The sequence below is a fragment of the Acinonyx jubatus genome, chromosome D4 (assembly GCF_027475565.1).
Source record: "Acinonyx jubatus isolate Ajub_Pintada_27869175 chromosome D4, VMU_Ajub_asm_v1.0, whole genome shotgun sequence".
Lineage (NCBI taxonomy): Eukaryota > Metazoa > Chordata > Mammalia > Carnivora > Felidae > Acinonyx > Acinonyx jubatus.
In genome coordinates this window covers 12,106,365-12,121,834 of record NC_069391.1, presented here as the reverse complement: position 1 = coordinate 12,121,834, position 15,470 = coordinate 12,106,365, and the positions used below count along the sequence as shown (strand labels likewise).

The 15,470-nt window shown below is 36.8% G+C and overlaps 1 protein-coding gene across 5 annotated transcripts in view; it reads left to right on the top strand.

Annotated features, from left to right (window-relative positions):
• The window catches only part of RABGAP1 (RAB GTPase activating protein 1), a 178,280-nt gene that overhangs the window by 62,531 nt on the left and 100,279 nt on the right, over positions 1-15,470 (top strand). For all 5 annotated transcript variants that reach the window (XR_003412844.2, XM_053204654.1, XM_027035046.2 and 2 more), the window contains 2 exons: positions 5,725-5,827; positions 6,724-6,893. Coding sequence is in view for 4 of the 5 variants with exons in the window: in XM_053204654.1 (XP_053060629.1) it covers positions 5,725-5,827; positions 6,724-6,893 (273 nt within the window). In the remaining variant the exon portion in view is untranslated. The remainder of the gene's footprint in view (positions 1-5,724; positions 5,828-6,723; positions 6,894-15,470) is intronic.

Sequence of the window (15,470 nt, the reverse complement as noted above, 5' to 3'; positions counted from 1 at the left end):
GTCTTTTTTCCACTGGATATTCTTTCCTGCTTTGTCAAAGATTAGTTGGCCATATTTTTGTGGGTCTAGCTCTGGGGTTTCTGTTCTATTCCATTGGTCTATGTGTCTGTTTTTGTGCCAATACCATGCTGTCTTGATGATTACAGCTTTGTAGTAGAGGCTAAAGTCTGGGATTGTGATACCTCCTGCTTTGGTCTTCTTCAAAATTACTTTGGCTATTCGGGGCCTTTTGTGGTTCCATACAAATTTTAGAATTGCTTGTTCTAGCTTCGAGAAGAATGCTGGTGCAATTTTGATTGGGATTGCACTGAATGTGTAGATAGTGTTGGGTAGTATTGACATTTTAACAATATTTATTCTTCCAATCCACGAGCACGGAATGTTTTTCCATTTCTTTATATCTTCTTCAATTTCCTTCATAACCTTTCTATAGTTTTGAGCATACAGATCTTTTTCATCTTTGGTTAGGTTTATTCCTAGGTATTTTATGCTTCTTGGTGCAATTGTGAATGGGATCAGTTTCTTTATTTGTCTTCCTGTTGCTTCATTATTAGTGTATAAGAATGCAACTGATTGCTGTACATTGATTTTGTATCCTGCAACTTTGCTGAATTCATGTGTCAGTTCTAGCAGACTTTTGGTGGAGGTTATTGGGTTTTCCATGTATAATATGTCATCTGCAAAAAGTGAAACTTGACTTCATTGCCAATTTTGATGCCTTTGATTTTCTTTTGTTGTCTGATTGCTGATGCTAGAACTTCCAACACTATATTAAACAACAGCAGTGAGAGTGGACATCCCTGTCATGTTCCTGATCTCAGGGAGAAAGCTCTGGTTTTCCCCATTGAGGATGATATTAGCTGTGGGCTTTTCATAAATGGCTTTTGTGATGTTTAAGTATGTTCCTTCTATCCCGACTTTCTCGAGGGTTTTTATTAAGAAAGGATGCTGAATTTTGTCAAATGTTTTTTCTGCATCGATTGACAGGATCATATGGTTCTTATCTTTTCTTTTATTAATGTGATGTATCACATTGATTGATTTGCGAATGTTGAACCAGCCCTGCGGTCCAGGAATGAATCCCACTTGATCATCGTGAATAATTCTTTTTATATGCTGTTGAATTCGATTTGCTAGTATCTTGTTGAGAATTTTTGCATCCATATTCATCAGGGATATTGGCCTGTAGTTCTCTTTTTTTTGATGGGTCTTTGTCTGGTTTGGGAATCAAAGTTATGCTGGCTTCATAGAATGAGTGTGGAAGTTTTCCTTCCCTTTCTATTTTTTGGAACAGCTTGACAAGGATAGGTATTATCTCTGCTTTAAATGTCTGGTAGAATTCCCCTGGGAAGCCATCTGGTCCTGGACTCTGTTGGGAGATTTTTGATAACTGATTCAATTTCTTCGCTGGTTATGGGTCTGTTCAAGCTTTCTATTTCTTCCTGTTTGAGTTTTGGGAGTGTGTGGGTGTTTAGGAATTTGTCCATTTCTTCCAGGTTGTTCAGTTTGTTGGCATATAATTTTTCATAGTATTCCCTGATAATTGCTTGTATTTCTGAGGGATTGGTTGTAATAATTCCATTTTCATTCATGATTTTATCTATTTGGGTCATCTCCCTTTTCTTTTTGAGAAGCCTGGCTAGAGGTTTGTCAGTTTTGTTTATTTTTTCAAAAAACCAACTCTTGGTTTCATTGATCTGCTCTACAGTTTTTTTAGATTCTGTATTGTTTATTTCTGCTCTGATCTTTATTATTTCTCTTCTTCTGCAGGGTTTCGGGTGTCTTTGCTGCTCTGCTTCTATTTCCTTTAGGTGTGCTGTTAGATTTTGTATTTGGGATTTTTCTTATTTCTTGAGATAGGCCTGGATTGCAATGTATTTTCCTCTCAGGACTGCCTTCGCTGCATCCCAAAGCGTTTGGATTGTTGTATTTTCATTTTCGTTTGTTTCCATATGTTTTTTAATTTCTTCTCTAATTGCCTGGTTGACCCATTCATTCTTTAGTAGGGTGTTCTTTAACCTCCATGCTTTTGGAGGTTTTCCAGACTTTTTCCTGTGGTTGATTTCAAGCTTCATAGCATTGTCATCTGAAAGTATGCATGGTATGATCTCAATTCTTGTATACTTATGAAGGGCTGTTTTGTGACCCAGTATGTGATCTATCTTGGAGAATGTTCCATGTGCACTCGAGAAGAAAGTATATTCTGTTGCTTTGGGATGCAGAGTTCTAAATATATCTGTTAAGTCCATCTGATCCAATGTATCATTCAGGGCCCTTGTTTCTTTATTGATCCTGTGTCTAGATGATCTATCCATTGTTGTAGGTGGAGTATTAAAGTCCCCTGCAATTATCACATTCTTATCAATAAAGTTGCTTATGTTTGTGATTGTTTTATATATTTGGGGGCTCCCGTATTTGGCGCATAGACATTTATAATTGTTAGCTTTTCCTGATGGATAGACCCTTCTTCATCTCTTGTTACAGCCTTTAATTGAAAGTCTAGTTTGTCTGATACAAGTATGGCTACTCCAGCTTTCTTTTGACTTCCAGTGGCATGATAGATAGTTCTCCATCCCCTCACTTTCAATCTGAAGGTGTCCTCAGGTCTAAAATGAGTCTCTTGTAGACAGCAAATAGATGGATCTTTTTTTTTTTTTTTATCAATTCTGATACCCTGTGTCTTTTGGTTGGCACATTTAGTCCATTTACGTTTAGTGTTCTTATAGAAAGATATGGGTTTGGAGTCATTGTGATGTCTGTAGGTTTCATGCTTGTAGTGATGTCTCTGGTACTTTGTGGTCCTTGCAACATTTCACTCACAGAAACCCCCTTAGGATCTCTTGTAGGGCTGGTTTAGTGGTGATGAATTCCTTCAGTTTTTGTTTGTTTGGGAAAACCTTTATCTCTCCTTCTATTCTGAATGACAGACTTGCTGGATAAAGGATTCTCGGCTGCATATTTTTTCTGTTTATCACATTGAAGATTTCCTGCCATTGCTTTCTGGCCTGCCAAGTTTCAGTAGATAGGTCTGCCACTAGTCTTACCAGTCTCCCTTTATATGTTAGAGCATGTTTATCCCTAGCTGCTTTCAGAATTTTCTCTTTATCCTTGTATTTTGCCAGTTTCACAATGATATGTTGTGCAGAAGATCGATTCAAGTTACGTCTGAAGGGAGTTCTCTGTGCCTGTTGGATTTCAATGCCTTTTTCCTTCCCCAGATCAGGGAAGTTCTCAGCTATGATTTCTTCAAGTACATCTTCAGCACCTTTCTTTCTTCCTCCTGTGGAATCCCTGTTATACGTACATTATTGTGTTTCATCGCATCACTTAGTTATCTAATTCTCCCCTCATAGTCCTGGATTTTTTTTATCTCTCTTTTTCTCAGCGTCCTCTTTTTCCATAATTTTATCTTCTAATTCACCTATTCTCTCCTCTGACTCTTCATTCCAAACTGTGGTTGCCTCCATTTTATTTTGCACCTCACTTATAGCATTTTTTAGCTCCTCATGACTATTTCTTAGTCCCTTGATCTCTGTAACAATAGATTCTCTGCTGTCCTCTATGCTTTTTTCAAGACCAGTGATTAATTTTATGACTATTATTCTAAATTCTTGTTCTGTTATATTGCTTAAATTGTTTTTGATCAATTCATTAGCTGTCGCTACTTCCTGGAGTTTCTTTTGAGGAGAGTTCTTCTTTTTGTCATTTTGGATAGTCTCTGGGGTGGCGCGGAACTGCAGGGCACTTCCCCTATGCTGTCTGGAGTAAGTTGTGTTGGTGGGCAGGGCCGCAGTCAGACCCAATGTCTGCCCCCAGCCCACCGCTGGGGCCACAGTCAGACTGGTGTGTACCCTATCTTCCCCTCTCCCAGGGGCAGGACTCACTGTGGAGTGGTGTGGCCCCTATCTGGGCTACCTGCACACTGCCAGGCTTGTGGTGCTGCTTCTGTGGGATCTGGCGTATCAGCCGGGGTGGATCCGCAAGTTGCATAGGGCCGGGAGGGGTAGGCTCAGATCACTTTGCCTTCGGTGGTCTGCTGCGGGAGGTGCCCTGTGGCACCGGGAGGGGGGACAGACCCGTTGGAGGGATGGATCCACAGAAGCACAGCGTTGGGTGTTTGTGGGTGCAAGCAAGTTCCGTGAAGGGAACTGGTTCCCTTTGGGATTTTGGCTGGGGATGGCGAGGGAGATGGCGCTTCCTAGCACCTTTGTTCCCCGCTGAGCTGAGCTCTGTCTTCCGGGGCTCAACATCTCTCCCTCCCGTTGTCCTCTTGCCCGCCCTGCTCTCCGAGCAGAGCTCTTGACTTATAACATTCCAGATGTTAAGTACCACTGGATGTCAGAACTCACTCCATCTGGCCCCTCTGCTTTTGCAAGCCAGACTTGGGGGCTCTGCCTTGCCGGGTGGGCCGCCCCTCCACCGCCTGGCTCCCTCCTGCCAGTCTGCGTAGCGCGCACCGACTCTATGCCCTTCCTGCCCTCTTCCGGGGGCCTCTTGCCTACGCTTGGCTCTGGAGAGTCCATTCTGCTAGTCTTCTGGCGGTTTTCTGGGTTATTTAGGCAGATGTGGGTGGAATCTAAGTGTTCAGCAGGACGAGGTGAGCCCAGCGTCCTCCTACGCCGCCATCTTCCTCTTTGTACCCTGTCTTTCTGTCCTGGAGGAGGCCTTCCAGAGAAACAGGCACCCCACAAGTGCTAAAGCCATGAGCTCTGTCCAAGTCACAGAGTTTGAGGTGTGGCGTTCTCCGCCCAGTCCGCATGGGCTTGTTGCTCCTCGAAGTGGGCGTGTGCCCCGCCCCCTACACAGGCTGCTGCCTTGTGACTCCCACAATCTTTTTTTTTTTTAAGTTAATATACTATTTCCTTGATAATGTTTTCACTTTATCTCAGCCTGAATTTGGTGTTAAAGCACGTTTATCAAAGTGTTCTTGTGAGCTATAATAGCAGTAAACAAAGATAAGGGTATTTCCTTATTTCTGAATTGCTATTTACTAGTCTGGTCTTAGACCCATTTAGTCTTAACCTTGGTTTCTTGACTGTATAATAGTGAATAATCCTTGTTTATAATTTAGGGTTGAAGTGGGAGTCAGAAAACTCGTGAGAGAAGTGTTTACAAACTACTGTGAATTTTATAAAAGGTGGTATTAGTATTGTTGCTTTTATGTGAAAATCTTTATTTTCAAAACTAAAATTTATGCGATAATTATTCACTTGACAATGGAATTCAGCATAGACTTAGGTGGTTAAGTTTCTCTGATGTTTGTACAATTTGATACGATCTACAAGCATTTACTTTATAACTTTCAGGAACAATTATATAAACAGTTGGCACATCTTTAATTTTAACTGTAATTAGTGTCATTCACATATATTTCTACCTTTTTAAAAAATATCTGGGGGCGCCTGGGTGGCGCAGTCGGTTAAGCGTCCGACTTCAGCCAGGTCACGATCTCGCGGTCTGTGAGTTCGAGCCCCGCGTCAAGCTCTGGGCTGATGGCTCAGAGCCTGGAGCCTGTTTCTGATTCTGTGTCTCCCTCTCTCTCTGCCCCTCCCCCGTTCATGCTCTGTCTCTCTCTGTCCCAAAATAAATAAACGTTGAAAAAAAAAAATCTGACCCTTTTTCATACTATATTTTTGCAATTTCTCTATTTTCTAAAGGCAGCAAAATGGCAGTTAGCAGTTGACTTATTTTGGCATTTATGTTTGTTTTTATTCTTTTCTTCAGGAATCTATGGGCAAAAGTTCTGATGGAAAGTCCTATGTCATCACTGGGAGTTGGAATCCAAAATCTCTGCCTTTTCAAGTTGTAAATGAAGAAACTCCTAAAGGTGATGCAGATTGCTGACACCATGAACAGAAATTTTAGTCCCAAGAAGATACCCAAACCCTAGGACCACTTATTTCACAAATATCCAGTGTTTTTTTTAATTGTAGTGAAACCAAAGAATTTGTATAGGTCTTTGAGGTTGTTATGAAATTTAACTGTAAACAAAGTATCATTTTTCCCCACTTACTTCCCCCCCTCTTAATTTTTCCCTTTCCTGCTTTTTTTCTACTTATGTATTTATTTGTATACAAAATTCTAAGTTTTATTTATTTTTGTAGCAATAATATATGCATATATGGTTAAAAATTAAAAGGATATGTAAGGAAAAGTAGAAGTCTACCACGGTCCTCAGGGCCCCGTCCCAAGGGGACCACCATGACCAATTTTTTATGTAGATTTTCAGATACTCTGTGCTCAAGGTGTTTCATCCTCCTCATGAATGTCATTTAGTGGCTGTATAATATTCTGTCCTGAAAAATGTAACCTTGTAGTGCCTCTTATTGAGCATTTATTTTCCCCTTCATTTTTTCTTGTTATTCACAGCACTATAGGTAAATGGATAAATCAACCAAGATTTTAGAAATTGAGAATCCCCTGTGTGGGTAAGAGTGGCATGAATAGGCCGTATGCACTTTTACAAAACAATCTGACAGTATGTTTCCTAAACTTTAAAGTATCTAATGCTGTCACTAGTTCCAAGGAGTGTACCCAAGCAAAGAATTCTCAATACAGAAAAAGAATTTTCAAAACAGTAATTTATGTGATTATTTTAGATTTTTATTTAATTGATATATTACTTTAAGGTATCTTGAAAGTTTATTACAAAAGTGATTTAACAATAATTGTATGAGCAAATGTATTTCCATTTTTTTATTTGCTTTTCCCCTCTCTTTCTAGATAAAGTGCTGTTTATGACCACAGCTGTTGATTTGGTAATAACAGAAGTACAGGAGCCTGTTCGATTTCTCATAGAGACAAAAGTCCGTGTTTGCTCACCTAATGAGAGATTATTCTGGCCCTTCAGCAAACGTAGTACCACTGAAAATTTCTTTTTGAAACTAAAACAGGTACTATTCTTTTTTGTAACTATGGGAGGGGAATAGATAAGAAAGGAGAAACTGTTTTTGAAGCTGATTTATCATTATGCTGTCCCTTAGATCTTTAAGCAGTCACATGTATTTTAAACATACTAAGAGGAAAAATTGCCTTTTATTTTTACCCACCTATTTATCATTTTTTTTGCTCTTCATTTCTTCCTGAAGAACCAAATTTGTCTGATTTCACTTGCCTTCAATCCAAAGACCTTACTTTAGCATTTCTTCTAGTGCTGATCTACTAAAGGCATAACTCGTAGAGGAACTTCCTATTTTAAAATTTACTTATTCTCAAGTTAGTCAACATACAGTGTAGTCTTGGCTTCAACGGTAGAACCCAGTGATTCATCACTTACGTATAACAGAGTGCTCACCTCAACAAGTGCACTGCTTAATGCCCATCATCACCATTTCCCTCATCCCTATCAATCCTCAGTTTGTTCTCTGTATTTAAGAGTCTTTTATGGTTTGCCCCTTTCTGTTTTTATCTTATTTTTCCTACCCTTCCCCTATGATCATCTGTTAAGTTTCTCACATTCCACATATGAGTGAAATCATGTGATACCTGTCTCTGACTTATTTTGCTTGGCATAATACCCTCTAGTTCCATCCACATTGTTGCAAATGGCAAGATTTCACAGAAGAACTTCTTTATCTGAAAATGTTTTTATTTCACTTGCATTCCAGTGGGATATTTTCACTGGCTGTAGGATTCTGTGTTGACATTTTTTTTTTTCAGCACTGTGAAGATGTCATCCCACCATCTTCTGGCTCTCATTGTTTTTGATGTGAAGTCAAAATGCATTTATATTGTTCCTCTCTATGTAATGAGTCATTTTTTTCTGGCTGCTTTTAAGATTATTTTTTATCTTTGGTTTTCAGACATTTAAATATGATGTGTCAGGTGTTTTATTCTTTCTTATCTTCCTTGGGATTTGCTGAGCTTCTTGAATTTTTAAATTTGTTTTGTTTTGTTTACCAGTTTTGAGGGAAATTTGGTCTTTCAACCTTTTATCTGGCCCCATCTCTCTTTTCTCTCATAGGATTCAAGTTACATATATTTTAGTCCTTTTGATATTATCCCACAGATCTCTGTTTTGTTTTTTGTTTTTTGTGTTTTTTTTAATTTATTTATTTTTTTCTGTTTTCTTCAGGTATAGGAGACTCTGTTTTGCTCTATCTTAAAGTTGGTTTGCCCCTCCCCCCCCTTTTTTTATCATCTCCAGTTTGCTGTTAAGCCCATTCGATGAATTTTTTTACATTTCAGATCTTATATGTCCATTTGCTTTTTTTTTGCTTGCTTATAAGATTTCTTTGTTCTTTTAAGTAGATTTTCTCTTACATCCTTGAGCATGTTTATAATATTCTTTAAAAATTCTTAACTGCTGATTCTAATGTCTGGTGAGTCACATTTTCCTTTTTCTTTGTCTAGTAATTTTGTATTGTGTAGTAGACATTTTCAGTAATAGATTGTTATGGTCTGTTATGTTGTGGTCTCTTAGTTTAAGAAAAAATCTGTCATTTAATTTGGTCAAAGTCAAATTCCATTCTCTTTTTCCTGTGGTGGGCAGCAGATGAACTGTTTCCTTCTTTTAGCTTCTCTTGACTTCAGTTGCCCCACTACTTCTCCCTTTTTTGCTTTCCTTTGTATCAAAACTTATTGAAAAAAAGCAAGTTCATAGTGACCTAAATTGCTAAATCTGTGATCAGTCTGAGTTTTCATCTTCCTTGGCCTGTCAGCAGAATATGATACAGGTGATCACTCCTGCCTTCTTATCCCTCTTTCACTGTCACTTTCAGGACATCTCCAATTTACCATGTCCAAGAAGATCGCATTATTTCACCTCCCGACCCCCAAAATACTTTACTTGTCTGTCTTTACTATTTCAGTTCATGGATATCTTCTCCTAATTATTGCTTAGGCCAAGAATTTTACTTTTATTTTTTTTATTTTTATTTTTTTTTATATCTTTTGATTATTTATTCATAAAATTTTTTTAATGTTTATCTATTTTTTGCAAGAGAGAGAGAGAGAGCACAAGCAGGGGAGGGGCAGAGAGAGAGGGAGACACAGAATCCTGAGCAGGCTCCTGGCTCTGAGCTGTCAGCACAGAGCCTGATGGGCTCAAACTCACAGACCGCGAGATCATGACCTGAGCTGAAGTCTGGTGCTTAACTGACTGAGCCACCCAGGCACCCCTTACTTTTATTTTTTATACCCATATCCACTCTGTCAGGAAATTCTATTTACTATTTTACTTTCAAAACATATCTAAATATGGCTACTTCTTACCATTTAGAATATGTTAACCTCACATCTGAATCATCACTTTTACCTGAGTTACTATAGTAGCATCTTCACTCATCTCCCTGTTTCTTTGTTTTCCCTCCTTTTGATATGTTCTCAACATAGCAGCCTAAGATAAAATCAGGTCATTTTTCTGCTTGTAACCCTTTAAACCTATTTTACTCTATAAAAACTAGAGTCCTTACAGTGTTCTTATAAGATCCTATCCAGTCTGCTGCTGTTTAGATCATAAACTAATTTCTCTCTTACTGGTCTTGTTTGCTTCCTTGGCTCTAACCATGTGCTTAGGGCCTTTGCTATTAACTATCTCTTCTGCCTAAAATGGTCTTCCCCCTTTTCCCACTTGCTGTTATTCGCCTCCTTCAAGTCCTCATCTTTAAGTTTTTGCTCAGATTTACATCTTAACAATTCATGACTGCCACATTTAACACTGCAGTTTGTCCACTCTTCCACTGGTGCTGCCAGTCACCCCCACCCCCATGCTAATATACGTATTTTAAATTTTGTACAAGACTTTTAACTTCCAATATATGCCATATAATATACTTAATTTTATTTTGCTTATTATCTGTTTTTCCTGTTAGAAACCTCTACTAAGGCAGCATTCCTGATTTGCCTTGTTCACTGATTTATCCCAAGCCTCTAAAACCTAGTAGTTCTCAGTAAATATTTGTTGACTTGATTTTATTTACATGTTCAATCTGCTGTTTTACAAAATTCTAACATTGCTTGTCAATTTAATTGAATGTACTTAAAAAATTTTTTTTTAATGTTTTTATTTATTTTTGAGAAAGGAGAGACCGAGTACTAGTGGGGAAGGGCAGAGAAAGAAGGAGATACAGAATCTAAAGCAGGCTACAGGCTCTGAGCTGTCAGCACAGAGCCCAACATGGGGCTCGAAACTCACAAACTGTGAGATCATGACCTTAGCTGAAGTCGGAGGCTTAACCGACTGAGCCACCCAGGCGTCCCTTGAATGTACTTTTTGATAGCGATAAATATTTTGATTGCAGTGTATTCCAAGTTAGTCCTTTTAGTTATAGTTAGAAAAAGGTGGCAAACATCACAGGAATAGAGATTTCTCTTCAGTGTTTTCATAGGAGACAGAAAGTAAACCTGGGTCCTAGCACTGTTTTCCCAGGTCTTCACTGTGGCAGCAGAAAAGAATTAGCATAATGTTATCAGCTCTGGAGTCAGAGTATATCGATTTTACCACTAACTAGCTTTATGACTTTGAGCAAGTACCACCAACTCTGTGAGCCTGTTTACTCAACTGTAAAATGGCAGTGTTTTAATCTTGCTCATAGTGTTATTATGACATTAAGTGAGAAACCGTACAACACACTTGGCACATAGTATGTTCTTCATACATTTTAGCTATTATTCAGAGGACTGTGGAACCTTAGTGGGACAGAGGAAGAATAAAAAATTCTAAATCATGAAGTCAGAACAACATTGATATTAGTGGATCAGCCCAAGAGGAAGAACACTTCAGAAAGAAACCAATTTACAGGTATCATTTTAAAAGTTTAGGGAGTAGGGATGATTCTTAAGTTTGTAGAGTTAGAGATGATAAACAGAAATTAATTCTATAATAATTTTAGTACAAATTTGTATGTAAGCAAACATATTCTCTTTAGAGTTCTGTCTCTTTTATCTTGGTGAACATAAGATTCCTCTGATCTTACTTTTCCCTTGAGGTCTTGTACAACTTTGGATTCAAAGACTGCGGTGAGTTTATAGGAATATTATATGGTTTGGTCTACTATAATGTATCTAAGTAGGCTAACAAATGACTTGGCAGGGTGAACTCTCCAAAAACACATATACCTGAGACCTAGTCTGATAGACTACTCTAGACTCTGTTAAGGTTATAAGCTAAACATAGACTGAGCTGTCAATATTTTCTTTGCAAAAAGCAGAAGTTTATATGTGGAAGCTAGGAGGAGGGCAAGGAATTCCTGAGAATAATCTTTCATTTTTCTCCTTATTTGGGTAAGTCTTACTTTGGTGGGGGAGGAGTTTTGTGAGGGGTAAGGAATGGGAAAGAAGAGAGAGAGTGTGAAGAATTTGAAGAACTTTGTTGCTGTCTTAGGGCACTTAGAACACTGTTAATCTCGTTCCTTGTAACATCATAAACTAAGTTTATTTCCTCCTTTACATTCGTGGCATTAAAAAGTAATAGCTATAGTGGTTGAGGGCCTACTGTAGCTGTCACTATACTAGCAACTTTGCTTTTTTCTGTCTTACATACTTTTCATAGTGATCCAGTGAGGATAATAGTATTTTCATTTTATAGATCCAAAGATGTAAAATATTTTATGGAATATTGTGTGAACAAAATGAATACCCAGGCCTTCTAAGAGTCTCAGGATTCTTTCCATAGGAACATGCTCCCTTTGTCTTTCTTTAAGAGGATTTTTAGAACTTACTTAAATTAAGCAGAATTTAAAATTTTAACCCTTTTGCAGTTCTCATCAGACAGAAAAGGAAACAATGCTGCCGACCAAATTTTTTAAATATATAGCATATAGTTTCTGTTCATTGCTGTCAGTATGGGAAAATAATTATAGAAATGTTTTTTTGGTTTTTTTGTTTTTAAATGTTTATTCTTGAGAGAGAGAGCGAGGGAGAGAGAGAATGAGTGGGGGAGGGGCAGAGAGACCTGGGGAAACACAAAATCTGAAACAGGCTTTGGGCTCCGAGCTATCAGAACAGAGCCCAACGCAGGTCTCAAACTCAGGAATGGCAAAATCGTGACCTAGGCTGAAGTCAGACACTTAACCGACTGAGCCATCCAGGCGCCCCTAGAAATGTTTTTTTTTAATACATGCTTAAAAATTGATTCTTTCTCCTATCTCTAAAATTATCTGATGACTCAGTAACTCCTCTGTAGCCTGGAAGTCTTCCCAACTGTGCAGTTTATTATATTAAGATGGCATCATATCAGAGAAGAAACTTAAATTTAGTGAGGAAAGAATGATTGTTTTCTTGGATTTTAATTTTATATATCATTTAACTAAAAGAGGAAGAAACTAATCTGAAGACTAAATATTCCATCAGTATCATAAGGTGAAGTTAAGACCAGCTAAGCATTCTTAGAACTATAGAATTACAGAATTTTATTGCCAGAGAGACTGCAGGGATCTTAAAATCTTTTATGAAATTATTTTATAAATGAAGCTGATGTCTCCATTGGCCAACATCATATAGACAAGTTATTAGCATAACTGTACTGGAAACCTGGGCCTATTATTTCTGTTTGGAGTGTGTGTGTGTGTGTATGTGTATGTATGTATATAGGGATATGCACTGAACCACTATACCTCTCAAAATAAAAAATATGGAAATGCTTTCTATAGTAGAGATCTTCAATTGCTAAATCAGGAGACATGTGATATCATAGTATTCCATTATTCCTGGGAAGTGTCACTGGGATTAGGTGGTGACCAGTGGATTTTTCCTTTGTAAAAATAGTTTTCTTTTTGTATTTAGCAAATAAATTTGGGGTGGTTCTTGGCAACTTCCAACTACTCAGTTCTCTACAACTTTCTAACTAATGATTTTAGTATCCATTGATAATCCTTCCCTAAATCAGTTAAGCTCATTCACATAATTTCAATAGTAATTTAATATTACAGGGTTTTCTTCTTTTCTTTTATGTTTATATATGTTTCTAATATTGAGTATCTTCTTAATTACAGTAATAGTAATGTATTCTTTGCTTTATCCTACTTTATTGAAGAATTCAAAAAATAACAGTATTCCAGGAAATACCCTTAATACAGATCTTTCTTTATTATTCCTAGCAAATTTATAACAAAATCTTTATTTTAATTTTACAGATCAAAAACTTGTAAAATGTTAAAAAAAAAAAAAGGTACTATTTATTGAATGTGTTTTTGAAATATAGATTTTAGTTATAAAATTTCAGTGAGGACAAGCTTATATATTAATAAATTTACTGATGAGGTAATTAAGCATTCATTAATAAACATGCACCATTTTTTTTTTAATTTTTGTTTTAATGTTTATTTTTGAGATAGAGACAGAGCATGAGCAGGGGAGGGGCAGAGAGGGAGACATGGAATGTCAGCTCAGAGCCCGACATGGGGCTAGAACTCATGGACCATGAGATCGTGACCTGAGCCGAAGTCAGATGGCCAACTGACTGAGCCACCCAGGCGCCCGTAAACTTGCATCATTTCTAAAATCTAGCTTGTGTTAAACTGCGATTTGTGTACAACTTGCATTGTGTACAAGTTTTTTACTATTGTAAATAAAACCTATATTTTAATATCCGTATATAAAAATCACTATGTAACCTCTTAAATGAAAAGGTTTTCAGAATATTTAGTATATTCTGAACTTTTCTATAGATGCATAAATTTTGGGAGAAATATCTATTAATGTAACTGTAATACCTATGTATTACATAAAAATAGATGTATATAATATGAAATTATTTGAGTCCACACAGTTTCAAATTCCCATTTGTTGATATTCATTTCAAAAAGAAATCAGTACTCCAATTAATAATAAAACTATTGGGTGAAGTTTAAGATTTTATTGAACTATTTTTTCCCTTTGAACTATTCTAGTAAGATTATGAAATCAGTTTCTGAACACAGGTTCAGAAGTTAATTGGAATTTTTTTTCTCATTTATGTTACCACTTGACATATAGTTAGGTTCATTGGTTTCCATATTTTCAATTTGGGGTTGTTGGGTATTTTTTTACCTTTTTGGTTTAATTTGTTTTTTTTGAATATTTAAATATAATGGTACAAAAGTCAAAATTATGTAAAAATGTACTCAGCAGTCATATTTACATTCATCTGTTTCTCCACCCAATCCCATAAGTAACCATTATTATTGGTTTCTGGGTTATCTTTCCAAAGTTTCTTTTTGTGAAAATAATGAAATACTCCTACATATTTTTAACTTCCTTTTTAAACAAAAACTAACATGTACTGTTCTACCCCTTGCTTTTTTAATATATCCTGATGATCATTCCACAGTAGTTCACAGAGATCTTCCTCATTCTTAATGACTACATGGTACTGTGTTGTTCGGGTGAATCATGATCTTTGATTTTTAACATTTATTCATTTTTGAGAGAGAGAGAGAGAGAGAAGGGGAGGGGCAGAGAGAGAGGGAGATACAGAATCCAAAGAGGCTCAAGGCTTCAAGCTGTCAGTACAGAGCCTGATGCAGGGCTCGAACCTACGAACTGTGAGACCATGACCTGAGCCGAAGTCAGACACTCAACCGACTGAGCCACCCAGATGCTCTATGATCTCTGATTTTTAAATTGTCCTCTATTGATGGATTTTTTTTCAATCATTTGCTATTCCAAATAATGTTGCAGTATAGAACCTTGTATCATATGTTGTTTTGATTTTATGAAACTGCATCTTAGAGGAAATTTTTATTAGTATACTCATTAGCACATGACATAATTTTGCGTATGTAATTTTGTCATATTTGCCAAATTCTCCTCTCACAGTTGTAATCAGAGTTGAGCAGGATATGAGAATACCTGTTTCTCCATATGTTTCTCATGAGTATATTGTCAAACTTAAGGATCTGATGGTAGTTTTAATTTATCTTTGATGAATGAAAACCAGCATTTTTCATATGTTTAGGATTGATTTTAGTTTCCTGTTCTCTGAACTGTCTCTTCATATTTTTTGCTTTTTGGTTTTGGCCTTTTTTCTCTTAGTTGTTAGAAGCTCTTTCTGTAGTTGAGAGATTAACCCTTTGAGATACAAGTTGCAAACATTTGTTCTGGTTTGTTGACTTAAGTTATGATGAATCTTTTCAGCTTTTTGACTGTATAGTTTCTTTTCCTGTATTTGAATTCATCGAATTTTTCCTTTAAAGCTTCTGGCTTTTAAGTTATAATTAGAAATGCTTTCCATACACCCAATAATAAAGAAATTTACACATTTTCTTCTATTACTTATATGGTTTCATTTTTCTACTTTTAGAGCTCTGATTCATTAGTATTTTATTCTGTTATATGATGTAAAGTATAAATCTGATTTAATGTTTTTCCAAATGACCATACACTTTTTTAATGTTATGTTTACTGTGTTTTATTATGTTCTCTTCATTATGGTTTTTATGTTCTATTCTATGGGGTTTTTAGGTTACTCATGCACCAATATCACCCTTTAAATTATGTAGACTTTATAATATGTTTTAATATCTGATAGGGCTGCCCTCCCTCCCCTGTTC